The sequence below is a fragment of the Ascaphus truei genome, chromosome 18, assembly GCF_040206685.1.
Source record: "Ascaphus truei isolate aAscTru1 chromosome 18, aAscTru1.hap1, whole genome shotgun sequence".
Taxonomy (NCBI): domain Eukaryota; kingdom Metazoa; phylum Chordata; class Amphibia; order Anura; family Ascaphidae; genus Ascaphus; species Ascaphus truei.
The window spans coordinates 12,784,128-12,803,266 of NC_134500.1; the positions used below are offsets into that span (position 1 = coordinate 12,784,128).

At 43.5% G+C, this 19,139-nt stretch overlaps 1 protein-coding gene across 1 annotated transcript in view; it reads left to right on the forward strand.

The window, feature by feature from the left end:
* The window catches only part of HOMER2 (homer scaffold protein 2), a 76,798-nt gene extending 67,216 nt beyond the window's left edge, over nt 1–9,582 (forward strand). Inside the window, exons 8-9 of the mRNA XM_075575575.1 lie at nt 1,107–1,187; nt 5,946–9,582. Of these exons, the coding sequence (XP_075431690.1) occupies nt 1,107–1,187; nt 5,946–6,134 (270 nt within the window). The 3' untranslated portion in view covers nt 6,135–9,582. The remainder of the gene's footprint in view (nt 1–1,106; nt 1,188–5,945) is intronic.
* Nucleotides 9,583–19,139: the final 9,557 nt, after the last annotated feature.

Genomic DNA, 19,139 nt, shown 5'->3' on the forward strand with positions numbered 1-19,139 from the left:
TTTTCATTGTGTCCTTTAGAACAGGGGAGCGCAAACTTTCTGAAGAGTGCGTGGCCTCTGTAACAGCCGCGCCCCCCCAAAACATGCCCCCCCCCAGTTTGCGCACCCGTGCTTTAGAATGCGCTAAAAATGAGCGCAATTAAAATGTGAGGCGTTCACAAAATGGAAGAATACATTCTACTCACTAATTAAAGTTGCAATATCTCCTGCTTCATTTTCGATCAACACATATAAGCATTTTCTCACCCGAATTACTCCATCTCCTAGGTGTATATTTTGAAGTACACGCTCCCGATGCTGATGAATACTATAACTGGAAATGGAAAGAAAGCACACTAGCATTAAAAAATAAAACGGGCTCCTTTTAAGTGATTTGGAGTAGAAATTCTAAGAGAATATTTTGTACGGAAAAAAAAAAAATGTTTTGCGATTTATTTATATTTCAGATGTAATTCTTGCCTGTTTAATGCCTATTGCTTTACATTGATATGCTTTAAAGTGCACTCTGCATGAATCTTTAAATTGATTTATTTTCCCCCGATAAAATTAGCTGCTGTGTAGACACTTTGTGTGGGCTGGGTACAGTGTAGCAAAGAATATGCTAGCAGCACGCATTGGAAAAATGGAAATCCTGTCATATTTAATTGGCGTTACAGGAAGCAGCAGTCGGTGAAACACTGGGAATCAGCCAAAGGGATCTCCCACTGGTGTGGTAATGAACATGAAGGTTTGCAACGCAGAGCATGCTTATGGAGGATAAAGGGAGTTGTCCCTTGTATTAAAAACTCCGATGTTAAGCAGGAATTGTGCTATGCATGTGTTTCAGAGATGTCAATCTCCAGGAACGTAAATGTGTGACATTTTAGACCAAAATATGGTATTTTAGCGGAAAAGCTGAACTTTTTATCCGTGTGACTGCATCGAAGTCTATAAGTGATGCTAAAAATCATTGAGCGCTGACAATCTCCGGTGTTTCTTGGTGTAGCTTATCAACAGTGCTGGCGTTCACAGCAAGCGGAGACCTCTTTCTTCTGGGGGCCCCAAGGGGGCTCAGTATATGTGAAGTACAATGTCTCCATTCAAATGGTGTTCTGTTCTCTACACAGGAATTAGAAGACCTCAGGAAACAAAGTCAAGTCATCCCCCAGCTGATGTCAGAGTGCGAATCCGTGAATGAGAAACTCCAGGTATTACCAAGAGACATCCAGAATACCAAGTCATAACGAGGCTCGCCACCATTCCATCGTGAAGAGTTTGGTGCCTGCCAGTTTAAAATAGCCAGGGTAACGCTATGCAGAAGGCGATTGTAACACGATACCTCTGGTTATTTGAGGAGGAACGTTCTTTCTTGGGATCAGTTGCAGGCATGGGCTCTGACTCCAGTCTACTATATCAAGCTGACTCTGGCCTTGATACTTGCTGCTGATGTGTCAACTGTAATGAGTAACCAACCACTTCTGGGCTGTGCTATGAAAGGGTGACTGGGGATTATTGTCAAAGTTTCAAGGAGCAGTTCCTTCTAGTCATTTACCCCTTTAATGCAGGGAGAAATGTCTCAATAGACCAGAGGTAAATGAGAATTGTCACATGTTGGACCTGCAAACAGGACATGCCTTGGTGTGGCTGCAGGCTTCTAACGCGCTCGCCAAAGAGTTTAACTAAATGGCCCTTATGAGAAGACGAACAAATAAGTATTTAACGATATATTTTTTTTATCATATTGGATATAGCATTGGGAATTTTTTTGTCTTTTGTTGTATATTTTGCTCCTTCTCCGGAAACAATAATTTTCTCAACATTCTTGTACCTGAATAAGATTCCCAAACACCCTCCTATCTCGGAAGCCGATTACGACCTCATCGAACTAGCTACAGATGCTATACTTTAGCATCTGATACTTAATCATTAATGGACCCCTTCAATAACTCTTTTGCTGCAGAAAAGGGGGCTTTTTGGTTCATAAATAAATAGGGTTACTGGGACATCTGATTGGGATAACAGGGTGTCTCATTTAAGGGATTGTTGAGAGGGAGTAAAGCAGACCCCTGTCTCACCCTGTTCTCGCAGGTAAGATATTCCACAAACCCTAATTAAGATCCTGGGTTGAAAACAGGACATGAAGTGTGTGTATAAACTTAGAAACTAATAGGTGTACTTTGTGGAATTTTCCCATTAGACTTATTTGCTTATTATAGTACAAACAGTTGAGTGCATGTAATTGAGGTCTTTGATTCCATCCCTCTTTGGAGAGAGCGATTCTTTTTGTGAGATTAGATATATAGAGAGATATAGGCTACAGTAAATAAAAATCCCACTTGTGGTGCATTTGTATGTCCGACAGCTCTGCAACACTCTTTCCCCATTATCGCCAAGCACCGTACTTCCACCGCAGCCAGGAATTCTGGGTAATGACATGCATGTTAGCACTCAGTGTATCACTCCTCTCTCTCTCTCTCTCTCTGCAGTGGAACATTCTAGAGCTCCTTAGGTAGATGCGTTGAAGACCCAATCATTATATTCATGACCGCTTTTCAGAGCCATTCAGGTGGATCCTTGCCTAAAAGTTCTGCATTCACTTGTCCTGTGTAATAGGCCCTATGCACTTAGCCATCAGGAGGCAGCCATCTTTGATCTGTGGTGTACTGTAGGTTAAAGTACTGTCAGCGTTCTTGAACTCCATTTTGATGCATTACTGTTCTCCCAGGCTCCTAATTCTAATCGAACATCTTAAACCTCAATCAGATATAGAACTAGCCCTCTACAAAATTAATCATAGATTCAAACAATTAGAGCTCATTGTGTAAATATACATAGTTTAACTTTGACTTTTTTAAGGTTGTATAAAAACAGGAATTGGCATACAACCTGCCTCTAATGATACATTCTAAACTTTAACTATCATTCTTCATCATCTGTTTCTTGCATTGCTATAAATATCCTTGTTTTAATATCAGTTTGCATACTTGGACACCTTTTTTTTGCTTCTAGACGATTGCTCACATAGCATTTAATTCTAACCTTGGGATAAAATAGCTCTGCAACCATTTTATTATTTTCCAAAGATGAAAATATAAATTAGTGTTTTTTTTTTTTTTAAGTGACTTTCCCCTTTTAAAGCTTATTATTCCCATTTCTCAATCAACATGAAATAGATCTTTTGAAAGGATACCGTGAGACTGAAGGAAAGTGAAATGGAGGTCAGCATAGAGAGTAGGCAGGGTGTGACTCAGATGTGATAAGCACAGAAACTGTAGGATCATTATTAGGCCCACACTTTAATGAAAGCACAAAAGAGGGCAAAAATGAACTGCCCCAGACCTTCACTGGGGTTTCATTTAGTGATAAACCATCGTGTTGAAATACAAGTTCAATTATCTTCTGGTGGGCGCTGGGCTGCCACCACTGGAGGGGAGTTAAAGCTTTCAGGCCCCTGAACCTCATCCCTTCTATTTGAGCTAGTTCTGATAAATCCTTAACCTCAAAATGAACCCATTGTCCTGGGGCGGCAGCTATAATTGGACTGGGCCAATTGTGCAAATGTTTGACTTTGAGCTTCATGTATTAGAGGTCACCTACAAAAGAAGCAGTTGGGAGACCTTGTCTATGTTTACCCTGTTGGGGGTGATTCAGTTTAGAAATGTATATTTATCCAGAGAGGAAAGAATGGACATGGCATCCAGAGACCAGTGCGACAGGGTATTTTCAAGGTATATGCGTATATAAAGGCCAATGTGCGCAGTCGAATTATTTTGTTACTTAGGGGTAGTTTAAGTAGTTCACAGTCCACCTGATTTTATATATATATATAAAAATATATATATATAAATATATACAAATATACACAGAAAGATTTTACCAGATATGGGATAAGCATCAGTGGATAACCTGTTTTCAGTGTGCCAACTGCTTTCTATTTTTTTTTATATATATATATATTATTTTTTTTCAATATCAATCATATGAAAGTGTTCACACTCAGGAATTAGTGGAGACCCCGGCTGGGGCTTACTCCAAGTGGGATTTATGGATAAGGATAGATATAGCCAGTGAAGCTGCTCTAACCTGTTCCCCACCACACTTATAGGAGATAAACACTTAAAGTGTGTAAAGCAATAATAACACTGATCAGTGTATATTTAGAACATAACCCCCAGTATGGGTAGTACTCACTCCGTAGGTTCTTGGCTCCATGGCGTGCAGTAGTATTATAGTCCCGAGATGAGAGGAGCGGTGCACAGGTAAAGACCTTTACCCATATGCTGTGCACCACTTCTCTCATCTTGGGGACTATTCTATATTTATCCATATATTGTCTGTTTTTCTTTTTGTAGAGTAGCACCAAACCCTGGCTAGATGGCACGGTGGGATGGCGATATTTTTGCGTGGCAAGTTTGTAGGGTCTGCATTATGCAAGTTGGCTTTGGTGACTTAGATTAACATTCGAGTTCCGTGGTTTACATGTTGTTAAAGATATTGTTTTATCCGGCGTGTGACAGATTTACCATATGGATACAGATGCATAGCAGGGGGTTTACTGGGTGCAATTACTGGCTTGCTAAAGTAATGACAAGCTTATCTGTCAGGGGAGATCTGCCTAGAACAAGAACGTGTATTAAGTGAAACGCTGAGAAATTGTTTACAGCATGCTACGATACAGTCTACTTAATTGTCTTTCTCAAATAAATTGGCACAGGTCTTGCTGCTGACATCAGCATGGAATCAAGACACATTCTCACGAGTGCTGTTCCCTGGTGTAGCTCTTTCAGGGTGTTGTGATGCAATGTAAATGACATGCATTTTGTTTTTTTGGATTGGTTCAGCAGCACATACAGTAGGGGTGCAGGGCGTTGCAGGCAGCTAGGGGCTCACCATTAGGCAGCCGTTGTTTCCGATTTTTAAATATACTTCCTGAATACCTTTTATAAAATAGGTCTTCAACCTGAAAGTGGCTCTTAGCCACGGCTGTCTGGGCCCTGAGGTAGGCTTTTAAGGCGAGGGGTTTTCGGGGATACATTACCTGCAGTGGATAAATGGGTGCTGCTGTAATTGTTCTTGACTGTCAACAGCACATTAAAAAAAAGGCAAGATTCACTATAGAGATCAAAAATGTAATCCTGCCAAAGATCAAAGTGAACCAATGGCATTAATTGGTTTGATGGGATACATTTTGGAAACGAATGCATTTAAAAAATAAAATCAATCATTTTGGAAACACAAGGTTATTGTTGATCTGTTGTTGCATCAACCCATTAATAATGTTGTAGGGACCCCTGCCTCCACAAATCTATTAACATTCTCCAGATAACAGGCAGGTCACCTTCCCCATAATTCCCAAGGAGAGGCAGGAGGAAAACATAGCACTTTTAAACTATTTATTTCTCATTGGATTCGTGTCAATTTATACCTCTGAGTCCTCTAACTCCCTTTTCAACTGGCACTACAACGTCAACTTCCAACTGTCCTCCGCAGAACCCTGCGCTGGCAGCTCCTCCCCCTGCACTGGCAGCTCCTCCCCCGCACTGGAAGCTCCTCCCCCTGCGCTGGCAGCTCCTCCGAGGGTTCCATGAACAGCAGCTCGGCCCTTGCAAAGTCCAGGGCAATACAATGTCATCGGATTTACACACCTCCTCTGTCCGAGGGCATTTCATTTGGAGTAGCCAAGCAAAAAGGAAGTTAATACAACTAAAGCAACTTTATCTACAATGTTTAAAGACTAACTATTTGCAAAAATAATTTAAAAAAAAAAAATATATATATTTTTACTTCTGGCCTAGATTTACCGTTGGGATTCTGTCAAAGCCATTAGTTCGATTTGGATCAATATCGGCAAAGTGTTTGTACAAATTACATCTCTACCACCTTTGCGATGCGTCACAAGCCCACCTGGCAGCGAGGTAAAGTCATTTTATTGTGGTCCAATTCATGATTTTTCTTTTTTCTTGCAGGTCGCGGAGGCCCGAAACCAAGACCTGGAAGATAAAGTGCGGACGCTAAGGCAGGACCTGGAACAAAGCAAGCACCGGCAGGGTCACCTGAAACTGGAACTGAAACATTTTCTGAACATACTGGACGGGAAGATCGATGACTTGCACGAATTCCGGCAAGGACTCTCCAAATTACACATTGATAACTAGGACGTGCCGGATTTGTCTCTGGGATCTGCGCAGGGGCGACCTCCTGGGGGCAGAGGGCTAGCGGATGCGGTGTTCAATAGGATGGCTATGATGCGCCTCTCTACCCCCCATTTGGCAACCAATAGGTGCCTAACAACTCAAAGCCATTTGCTACATTATTATTTTTTTTAGGAACTAGTACTTGGCTTAACTGTCCAAACGGTGTACAGAATAAACACTCCGGGGAGTCCACGGAAATGCATAGGAAGCGACACGCTTATTGTGTGCCAGTGTGCATGTCACTACCCAGAATCCTTTTCTGCTGCTTAGCGCCTTTATGCCATATGAAGCAGATCTGGGGACCCGTGGAAGGCCTGCAGATATAATCATAGGTTGTCTATCTTTAAAGCACCAGCCCCACTCCTTACAATATGCTGGAATTGCAATAAAGAGAAAGCACTCGGCCAAGAAACACAGCCCGTTTTTTACTGTTTTAGACGGCATTGTCATTTTCCTGGCAAACCCATTGGAAATAAAGTTGCAATAAATCCAATAATACAATGACATGGGCAGTTATTGAGCACGTGATACTTATTATTAGAATACCTTGCTAGGTTGCTGTTTCAGAGCAAAACAACACAAGTCATTATTTCACAAAATGTGCAAGCGAGAGACAGGTGGGATGAGAAGGCATTTAACCGGGATTATTAACGCTTTACCTGTTGCCCGCAAAGGGGCTGAATCAATTGTGTTCCTTAAAAACGTAAAATAATTATATGAATGTTACATTCACAATTCCCGTAAATATCACGGCGCAGTGGTTTTCCGGAACATGTGCAGATGTGCCGTTCTCGCACGTGTGTTTCACAAGCCACGATTGGGGTTTTCCGCGTTCCTTCTCTCTTGGTGTAGAGGGGCACAGTTCGCTGGGTTTTCCAGACCGCACAGATTTCTCCTATAAACCCAGTCTTGCGAGTCTTTACCCAGGCTGGCCGGCGGACAAGCGGAGGATTCTCTCTCAGGATTATGGAGTCGAGCCTATTTATTTATTTATTTTTTTTAAATGGACAAAAACATGAGTTAGAGCAGAAGCGGCCAACTCCCGTCCGCAAGGGCCAGCAACAGGTCGGGTTGTCAAGATATCCCTGCTTCAGCACAGGTGGCAGTTTGACTGAGCCACCTCTGCTGAAGAAGGGTTATCCTGAAAACCTGACCTGTTTGGTAGCCCTTGGGGACTGGAGTTGCCCTCCCCCGAGTTACAGATATCTTAACATTAAAGTGCTGAAGCAATCAAACTAGAAACATTCTCATTTTCGAACACTGTTTTTTTTTTTTTTTAACAGAACGATCGTTCAGACCTCTCCACTTCCTGTTCACATCATGTGATCACTCCTTAAGCGATCACATGATGTGGGGGGGGGGAGGAGACACGGCACTCTGGCGCTGCCGGAGGCCTGGCACGGTAACGTTTATTACAATGTAAATACATTTCTGAAAGCTAGTATCCTTTTGAGTCTCCTTTACAGTGGGTGCTGGTTAGACCGCGCTATTTTCACGTATTTGCGCCCCCACTCCTGTGCAGGAAACCGGTTAGGAAATAGAACAGGATAAGGGCCGGGCCGGCTGGGATGTTTGCGGGGTTCGGTGCAGTGACATGTGCGGGACCTCGGCTCTTACCTTCTCCGGCAGCATCTCCCCCTGCATGGTCCCGTCATTATGGCTCCGTGACGCCAAATGGGATTGCCATGACAATGGGACCCCGCGGCATCCTGTTGTCATGGCAATATGACGCCACGGTGCCATAATGATGGGACCATACAGGGGGAGATGCCGGGAGGAGAAGGTAAGAGTCAGAGGCCCCCATGCTCTCCCCCTGGCAATCCGTTTAATTGCTGTGGGGGAGAGCGCAGAGCCTCTAACCACGGGGCAGAGTGCAGTGTCACCGACTCAGGGCCGGCTTAATGGTGGGGCAACCAACCTAAAAACTTTGGGTTACAGTGTTTCAAAAAATAAAAAGTTTGTAAATATATCAATTCCCTATTAATTCTATCCCCATCATTATTTAAAGTTGGTTGAATGTGAGATATTGAGTGAATGATCCATAGAATAAAGCAGCTCCATTAATTACGCATGCGTGGCCTAGCTCCCCTTTGGTAACATGACATAAGTGTCTTTTGTATTTTTGGACACTCAAATATAGCTTCACAGCTCTCCAAAAAAGTAATATTTACAAATATGAACAACTCCATGTGTAGAAGATACATTGTACTTATTGGTAGTCTGGAAGAAGGGTAGACTTTAGGGTATGTTACAGTAGCTTTTAGGTATTTATTTCCCCCTTTCTATTATGGTCAATTCCGGACAAAACAGAACACACATTATTCTGACCTATTACATGCCAGAGGTCATCAGCCCAAATAGGCATCACATTGTCACAGAAGGGCTAAAGATCCCTTTAGTTTAATACAGGGGCGGCCAACACCAGTCCTCGAGCCCCCCAAACAGCTCAGGTTTTAAGGATATCACTGCTTCAGCACAGGTGGCTTAGTCAAATGCTGAGCCACCTGTGCTGAAGCTGGGTTACCCTGAAAACCTGACCTATTGTTGGCCGTTGAGGTCTGAAGTTTGGCCACCCCTGCTTTAATATGTTCAGGACCTAGTGAGGTCAGTCACAATACAGCCACTTGTTTCATTGACTCACCCGGAGTTGCTGTAAGTGGCACTGCATCAACCTTCTTAAAAACTGTAAAGCAAACAATTCTATTAGTGCTTTTAAAATTGAATGCATTTATTTCTGACTAGAAAATCTATATGGGAGCTTTGGGGCACTGAAATGATTGCAGACGGGCATTAGAGTCCATTGCAACACATGTACGTTGCAGAAACAGGAAGCGTGTGAAATGTATGCGTTCCCCCCACACGGGAAGAGATCTGACTTGGTAACATACTGTGCTCACGTTCTGCGCAGGCGCACAGCGGATATCTCGTGGTCACACACTTCTTTTCTCCCCTTTATCCAGTTGTAAATTTCCACGTCTTATTTACCAAAGCTGCCTTTTCACAGTAACAAATTACGTTTGCTGTAGATAAACGTTGCTAAATTATAGGACCAGTTAGGGTCATTTTGATACCGATAAAAGATCAGGTTAAACGACGCCTTACATTGTGTTCACAATTTTCTTGTCTACTTATCTTGTTACAGCTTTGTGCTGTTGAATTTATATTTATTTTGACAGAAAGAAAAGCTATTTCCTCCTCTACTTTAAAAATCGCGGCATCCGCTCCAACATCACCCTCTATACATTTTCTTGGGGGCACATTTAAGATGGCTTACCTCCATGACGGTTCCCTTCTCCCTGCTATAAAATATTTTATGGACTCTCACAAAGAGAGTGAAGCATCAAGTATGAAAATCAGAAGTGGTGACCTTGATAAAGATAATTTTTTTTCTGTACGTCAAAAATGTTAAATAAAGTAATAATAATAAAAAAATGAATTTATTTGGCTACAAGGTCATGGCATTGGACTGTAAGAGCAGAAACACCTGTAACATCTTTTTTGCCAGTGAAGCTTATAACACATCACTTGGGAATCTGCTCTATACACCTATGGCAGGATAATGGTTTAGGGCAGGGGTGCTCCTCTTCACATTTTGACTCCTCTCTCACATTCACAATGCAGCTAAAACCTGTCATTTTTACCTTTGTAACATTGCGGAGACGCCCTATCAGCTGTCCCTCTACTGCTAAAAACCCAAACACAGACCCTCATTCTCTCCCATCTCAACTACTGTAACCTCCTGCTGTCCGGCCTTCCTGCCTCTCACCTGTCTCCCCTACACTCTATCCTAAACGCTGCTGCCAGAATCACTCTACTCTTTCCTAAATGTCCCAGTGCCTCTTCTGCTGAAATCGCTCTCCTGGCTCCCTATTAAACTCTGTATCACTTACAAAGTTCTCCTCCTCACTTTTAAGGTTATACATTCCTCAGCCCCTCCTTACATCTCACCCTAATTTCTCGCCATACACCTGTCAGCCTCTTGCTATCTGCTCAAGGAGATCTGCTCTACCCCTTTTGTATCTAAAGCCGTCTCCCACCTTAAACCTCTCTCACTCACTGCCCCACACATCTGGAATGTATTTCCCCTTAACATCCGACTGGCCCCCCTCCCGCTCTCTCCACCTTCAGGACCTTTCTTAAAACACACCTCTTTAACGAAGCGCATGAGTAGCTCCGTGGCAGATTCTATACACCTCACATGCACTGACCTTGGCCCCTTGCAGACGCACTGACCAGAACACCCTCCTACTGTCTCTGTGAGTTCTCCCCACTTAGATTGTAAGCTCTTCGGGGCAGGGACGCCTGTTCCTATTGTTACTTTTATGTCTGAAGCACTTATTCCCATTTATGTGTTATATTATTATGCCCCGTGTATTACTGCTGTGAAGCGCTATGTGTGTGTGTGTGTGTGTGTGTGTGTGTGTTTGTATGTATATATATGTGTATATATAATCATGTTAGGGTTTTTTTAAGACAAGACGACGGGCGCTGAATATTTCTAAGGCTGCGCTTGTGCTTACCGCGCACGCAGCGTGAACCACAGGCCTTACCTCAATGTGGACGGCCATAGCGCGCGACGGCGCGGCCGATCTTTTGCGCAACAAAATAATTTGGTTTTCGGCCAGGGTCACGTGAGCAGTTTAGCCTATGAGGGCGAACCGCTCACGTGACATCATGGGAACGCCTCTGGCACGCCTCCCCGTCGCGTCTCCTCCAGATCCTGAGGCCTCGGATCCCCTATGCAGAAGGCGCACGTGACGCCATGCGCTCCGCCACACCCCTACTGTATCTAAGGCCTAACACAGATGTCCCATCAAAAAGATTTAAAGGGGGTCCTCCTCCCCATCAGCTCTGCCCCCATTTTTTGTATTGTACCAGGATGGGGAAGCAGGAGTTGCCCCATGTTAATTTTCGCTCTGAGGCGCCCTTGTTCAGAGAGATACTTACCGGTAAAGGTAACATCGGTATTCCCTTATGTTGAAATCTTCTGCGTCACACGACACAAAGGATGCCGCAATGCATTCATTTGCGACTTCCTGTTGGCACGTGTGGCGCCGGTTTAAACCTCCATTTTGTTTCCCCTGAAGCAGACAACCGACGCTACCTTCAGCACAGCAAGTTTCTCGGGAACCAGAAATGTATGTACATCTTTATTTAGGGAGCGCTCACAGGTGTACTTCGCGCTATATAAGAGAGACAATACAATAGAATAAGTGCAACCAATAAGATCAGACAATAGGAAAGGAAATCCCTGCCCTGGAGAGCTTACAATCTAAGTGGTATGGTGGGAGACTTTATCAATTGGCAGCAAAACAATTACTTCCTTTAAAACCATCTGCATGACTACTTCAGGTTTGAGTGGTTCTCCATTTGGACCCAAGTGCCATTATCGTGGGTTAAAGAGCAGCTCCTGTGGAATGAGTACCAAGTGACTCGTATGAAGGCATGATGGTATAACACGTGGAGAGATGCCTGTGAACACTACAGAATACACCTGAGAGACCTGGTAATTTGGATATGCAAATGATCCAAATTAGCATATATCCCAGGTGTGTTCTGTTTTGTTATTTACGAAGCTCTGATACCAGGGCTCACAGTGGGATCTGCCATTGGGGAACATTCTTGAAGCTGCAATTATTGCCACTGGGGAACATTCTAGAAGCTGCGATTGTTGTCCTTGTCAAACCGCGCCGTTTCACAGGGTCACAAGGAGCGGGATAACATTTCACAACTAGCCATATTCTGTATCACAAATTGCATTGTTTACGTCGCCTCTATTACAACTGGCAATCCGCATGGATTGTACCCGGTTTTGATTTGATGCGGAATTAACAAAGCTGTCAATATTGGAAATAACATGATTAAAACACATATTTATGAGAAAAAAAAATTGATTTTATTACATTAAAAAAAAAATCTCTCTCCCTCTGCCTCAAATGTGTCCTAAACAATATGAGATGGGTAATTCGTGCTTCCTTCACCAATAACTTGAAATAATGCGTAAATATGAACTGAAATAGCAATATTTTTGTAGCTTACATTTAAATGGGGCGTGCCATATTTTGACAATTAATATAGCTTTTGATAACATCCTTGGCTATAGAAGTCTGACAGTCTCCTAAAATGGCATTATTAGCCAAAAAGAGACATTTCCCAGTGATGTCCATAACTACTCCATATATTCATATATTTTTTTTTAATACAAATTAAGCTCATAAAACAGGGGTGTAAATAGGCAGCTATCAGGCCACGGGCCTTTTAATGCGACAATCAGGCGTGTCATGTGGTCCAGGTAGTTCATATGAATGTATTTATCTGTACTAATTATATAGGGGTTAATGGGTTTTGAGCAATGTGTATAACGAGTTAGCCCAGGGGTTCTCACCTCCATTCCTCAAGACCCCCCAACAGATCAGGTTTTCAGGATATCCCTGCTTCAGCACAGGTGGCTCAATCAAAGACGAAAACCTCTGCTGAAAGAGGCTCTTTGACTGAGCCAACTGTGCTGAAGCAGGGATATCCTGAAAACCATTGGTGGCCCTTGAAGACTGGAGTTGCAGCGCTACGTCACTGTGGAACTGAGCTGATTGTGCCGTCCACATGCAGCTTATTTTGAGAAGGATCTCCAAAATCAGTCAAGCTGCCAGACTTGCAAACGCTAATCAATAAGCCCCACACTTGTTATTGAGCGCTGCTACATCTCCTGCAGGTGCTGCTTGTGTCCCACGGGTACTCAGCGTTTGCTATTCCACTTGTGTAGCACTGAGCCAGTCTCAGAAATCCTGTCTGAAAGGTTTCCCTTTAAGCCGCTTATCCAAAGCCGCAGTCTATCCGAACACAGGGGCAAGAAAACATGTCGGCTCCTTTGGTGGGGTGAGGGGAACTGGTTGGAATACCGGTATCCACGCTCATGGTGAGCCTGGGCAAGTCCCTTTATCTGTTTGTGCTTCGGGATGTTTGGGACTTGGACTTGTATGAATAGAAATTATCAGCACTGTGTACAGCAGGGGCGCGCAATCTTTCCCGCTGCGCCCCTCTGCCTGCTTCCCTCCCTGCTCCCATCCCCCCCTACCTTGTCTCCGGCGTCACGTGACCCCGCGGCATCATTTGACGCTGCGTTGCCAAAGACAAGGTAAGGATAGTTACAGAGGCCTCACCCGAACCCGCAGCATTTAATTTAAATGCCTTGGGGAAGAGCGCGGGGCCTCTGCAATTGACACGCCCCCCCATGAAAAATCTTGCACGCCCCCCAGTTTGCGCACTCTGGTGTACAGGGTCAGAGCTATATACAAATATATATGTAGTGGAGGCCCCCTATGGTCCCCCCTTTTATTGTTATGAAGTGTGTGTCATTGTATTATTGTGTTACTACTGTGTTAGTAATGTGTGTTATATACATTGGTTGTATTATTATTGTCGTATTGTTTCCTATGAGTTAATCCCGCCTACGCTGGTATCCTCACGGGTGGAGGCGCTGCACCGAGTGACCTCACCTCAGGCTCGCGGAGGCTCAGGCCTTCTGTGAGCGTACGGGTATCACCATCACGCGTAATCGCCCGCGGTTTCCCATAGGGAAAGGGGGTTACATATATTATTATTATTATTATTATGAGTAAAAGAGGTAATCCAAACAGGCGATTTGTTTAGCAACTTTTTTAAACATAGGATTGAAGCAGGGGGTCTTTGGAGCTGAATAAATTTCAGCTCTGTGGACCCCCTGGTTCTAGAGATACCAACGTAGGGGGTGCCGGTAGACGCTCTGCTAGTATGGTTCAAGTAATGGCGGCGTTTCAAACCTCCTGGCCCTGCAGGCCAATAGGAAGCCGTGATGTCATCAAGTTCGGCTTCCTATTAGCCCACTTAATGCGGGAGCTTTAAACTTGGCTGATATACCGGCACCTCCTTTGGAGGTCTCTATCTCATGCAGCAGGGGGTCCCCGGACCTGGAATTAATAGGGGTGTTCAGCTCTGTAGACCCCCTGCTTCAAACCTGTGTAAAAACAAAATAATAAATAAAATAAAGCACATGAATTGATCCTTTTAGACACAGTGTGCTTAGCACATGCCAGAATGAACACAACAACTGAATTGTGCAACAAAAACAGTTCTTCACTATCCACTGCAATAAGATAATGTTTCATTTGTTCTCTCTCTCAACACAATTCAGCCCGGGCTTACACACAGATATGCCTGGGGTACAAGTGCAGGCATATACAGCACCATGCTGATTCTCTATATAGCGTACAGAAAAGGAAGAGTTAATTCTTCCATTCTCAGGGCAGTGCAAAATGTTCTGAGAAAGCCGTGTTTGTTTGGCGTGGGTGACTTGCAGGTCCGGGGCATAGTGCCATCAGGGATGTATTGCAGAGATGTTACTGTATGCTTCAGGCGCTGGGTACCACTGTAACCATAGTAACATTGGTTGCCGAGAGTCTCACTGCTCTGCTGGTGTGATCCCTGATTAGTGCCCTCTCTGTAAAAGGTGTCATTACTCTGAGCCACTTACTGGAATACTGTACGTGGAGTATTCCCCTCTGTAATACAATGTTTCCGCGGTCCTGGCGGGGGGATTGTGGGACCGGCGTTGTGCGTTCATCACAGTCGCATCTCCCACGGTTTCCTACCTGCTGCATTATACGCTCAGCGATGGCTTGGGGGCAGGAAAACGAAGGGTCCGTTAACCCTTCGGAATAGCTGCGTTCTGTAAATGAATCATTACTAGAATTTGGAAGACACTGTTGCCAGTTTGGAGAATCTTGGCACAGGCAGCATTACTGAAACCTTTCCACCAAAATGGTCATCTTTCTTATTTATTTATTTGTTTTTACGCTTGATGAGGATGGAGGGGGGAGAAGGGAGTCTTCTCACCACCAGTAAATGGGGAAACTATTATATCACAGCCCAATTATATACTAATAAACCTGGGCAGACGTTCTACAGCATTACGCCAATAACGTCTTTAAGATGCACTCGCTCAAACTACTTCTACATTTAACCCATTTGGTGCTGGGGAGGTCAGCAGGATGATGCAAGGAAAAAAATCATTGCAGGGTTGGTCCACAAGGACTTAACTGTTTGATTGCCGGATGCTAATGCCACATACTTTTTTTTATCCTTTGTACAAGTTCAAGAGAGTAATTATCTTGGGTTTTACAGGCTCTACTGCAAGGGGTGGCCAACCCCAGGCCTCAAGGGCCACGACTGGCCAGGTATTGGGGATATCCCTGCTTCAGCACAAGTGCCTAAATCATCCTGACTGAGTCACCTGTGCTGAAGCAGGGATATCTCCCCAATCCCCGACCTGTTGGTGGCCCTTGAGGACTGAAGTTGGCCACCTCTGCTCTACTGGGAGCACAGAGCCACTGGAAAGTCCAGTCACATGCTGTTATGTTGTTTGCCTAACAGCTTTGTACTGCACTGTGGAATATGTTGGTGTTTGACAAATAAATTATATTATTATTATCTGCTACAGCTGTGCCAATCTTTATGACATTTGCTGAATGTACATTTTAAGGGTTTAACCTCCTCATTGAGTCAATGCTAGATAACTCGTCATCTTTGAAAACAAGCAAAGCCGACAGGATGGCAGAATAAACACATTAAGCAGAGGTCATAATTCCTGTCTGATAGACGCCAACTGACATCCACAGAGAGACAAGATAGTGACTGTGTGGGTGGGTAATGAAGACGCTCAACGTGCAATGACTGTCCGACGAGGAACAATTAGGAAATGTCACTTTGTGTCCAATGTCACATTATGAAGATGATCTTGGGTAATAAAACAGTCCTTGGGCAACCACAAAAAGTGTTTTACATCAATATTTCTCCAAAAGAAAAGAAAACAGGTAGATAATTCCACAGTGAAGTAAAGACTCAGATAGATATGGGCGAACCCAGTTTCCCGGACTTTTGCTGATGTTACCCCCCAAAATCTGCAACACAGATTTGGGCGGTTTCAATTCACGTGGATTAATCAAAATCCGCCACTGGATACCATCCGTGGACGGATTGGTAGTATCCAATCTGCAGATCCAGCGATCCGTTGGCAGATCCTTAAGAATCCACGGATTGGATTCTACAAATCCGTCCACGGGTTGCAGAAGCCACGGAGTGCACTGGTAATAATAAAAAAGAGTCGCAAACGTGAATCGCCCATTGACATTGATCCGCTGAAATCGGCGGACCAAAGGAACCTGGACAATCCGCTGCGGATCCAAATTCGCCAATCTCCACTCAGGAGGGATAGAGTGGCTATGTTTAAGGGTGGCAACAAATCTCTATTTTCAGTAATCTCAGGCAGTAATCTGATAGAACAGGAGGATGATCTATTACAATATAGAGAGACGTTGGCTCTTAAGAAACCTTTGTATTTGATGAACTCTTTGCTAGAGACCTGCAGGCTTTTTATAGTTGGGAGACTGAAGCTCACAGAGAGCTGTTCAAAGTCGAGTATTAATTCAAAGATAAGATGCCTATAAGGAAGGTGTAATTGTATGCAATTAAACTGCCATCAGGCAATTTTCATTAATGCTTGCATGAGGACACAAAGCATGCCCTCATCACTCACGCCATACGGTGTCCTCCTTTGAGTCTCACAATGCCAGCATAACCAGTACTAGTTGGGGGTCACACATCGATTTCCATACAGTGGAAGAACTGCAGCACTATGGAGAGTTCTCACCAACGAAGAAAGGGGCAATGGTGCTAAAAAAAAGCCAGAACCATGTTACCGTCTCCGTGCTCCTAAGAATAAATGCTGTGAAATTTTTGTCAACAAGTTTTGCCTCTGAGCTTATTCCTTGCAAGGATCTACTAACAGGAAGTCCTATCTATGGAGCGCTCCCTTATATCACTGGGTAATACCCAGAATCCACCTCCCTATACTTCTTTGAGTTGTCTGGAGCTTCTGAATTATCTTTGCATTTAGGGTCCAAATTTCACATCCATACGTCAGCACGGGCAGGACTCACTGCGCACGCATGCACACTGGGATCTTAAGACTGTAAGCTCTTCAGGGAAGGTTTATTGTGGAAGCCTGATTAGCTTATATGTGGTTGTGTTGATGAGGGTTCCAAGCCAATTGGGCATGTCATTAGCAGGCCAGAATCCTCTACTACAGGGGTGCGCAAACTGTGGGGCACAAGATTTTCAGGGGGTTGGGGGGGCTTCGCTTACAGAGGCCCCGTGCTCTTCCCGAAAACCAGGGGAGCGGCGAAAGTCTCTAAGGTCCTTTACCTTGGCTCAGATGGCTTCCGGTGACGCGTTGCATGGCAACGTGACATCAGAACGCTGAAGTCAAAGTAAGGAGGGGGGCGCGAGCAGGTGGGGAGAGCCGGCAGGGGGAGGCGCAGGGGAGAAAGATTGTGCACCCCCGTCCTACTATAACTGTCTGAGGATGAGTTTGTTTCCACCAGGTGGAAATGGAAAGTAAATATTCACCTGAGCAGAGCGTCCCGAGACTTCCCATCAGCAGCTGCAGCTCAACATGGTTCAGGAACAAGTCCACCTGGAACCGAAGTATCGGAACGGCAGGGACAGGGTTAATAGGTTAAATGCGAGTGATGGATACTACTTTTTATTAGAAAATATGTGTTTTAACCATTTTGCTGCCAGAGGGACCAGCAATGTGCTGCTTTACAACTAAATGTTAGGCCTTAATATGGTATGTATGTATGTACAGTAAGTATGTATGTACAGTATGTATGTAATGTATGTATGTACAGTATGTATGTACAGTATGTATGTGTAATGTATGTATGTGTAATGTATGTATGTACAGTATGTAAGTACAGTATGTAAGTATGTGTAATGTATGTAATGTATGTATGTACAGTATGTATGTACAGTATGTATGTACAGTATATATGTGTAATGTATGTATGTGTAATGTATGTACAGTATGTATGTATGTACAGTATGTATGTACAGTATATATGTGTAATGTATGTATGTGTAATGTATGTACAGTATGTATGTATGTACAGTATGTATGTACAGTATGTATGTGTGTGTAATGTATGTATGTCTTTATTTATATAGCGCCATTAATTTACATAGCGCTTCACAGCAGTCATACACGTGACAATCATATAAATAAATACAAATAAGATATAACGGGAAAAGATGCATCAGACTTGAAAGTAATTTTAGGAAAAAGGAGTCCCTGACTCGAAGAGCTTACAATCTAATTGTAATCAGGAGGGGGTGTGGGGGTTTCCCATTAGGAAGTCTGAGACTCATTTAAAGCAGCTTCAAACGGTTATACAGTATCTCCAGGATGGAGCATCAGATTGTATAAATAAAAATAGCCTTGGAAACGGTGTATAAATAAAAATAGCCTTGGAAACGGCAGGAGAGACAAAGTTACATGCAGAAGCAATGTCGGCGAGCGCAGACTGCTGCTAAATAGATAAGCCCAATGCAGTAAGAATCTGTATACGCTGCTTTTAGATCAGTCCAAGCAAACCATCTAATCCGTTGCCTCTCCAGTAATGAAGAGGTTAACAATTGGGTGAAAATGATGGGCTATATAGGAGTATATATATTCCTGTTTAGAGTCCTGAGTAAGTTGCCCCTCGGGATTTCTGCAGTCTGCCTTTACATAGGGGTATTACAGACCATTACTACAGACTTTAGCTTGAAGCATTTATTAGGAATTATTTTTTTTTTTTACAAAGATAAATTAATATTTAGAATGTTTCAGATCCAGCTTAAAAAAAATACAAATGAATTAACCTTCCAAAATGTGAGCTTGGAAGAATGATCATTTCTCTATGGTCTAGTAAATACAATTTATGATGCCTGTTTTAGCAGAATAAACACAGATATGAACGCTTTGATGCACGCTGAAAGAAAAATATGAGAAACGGAAGCTTAAGTTTCAAATTAAATATTGGTTAATCGCCACGATATTAACTCCTTGTAGAGAATCATGTTACAGTGCTGGCTGCTGGGGCCTGAGGCAGG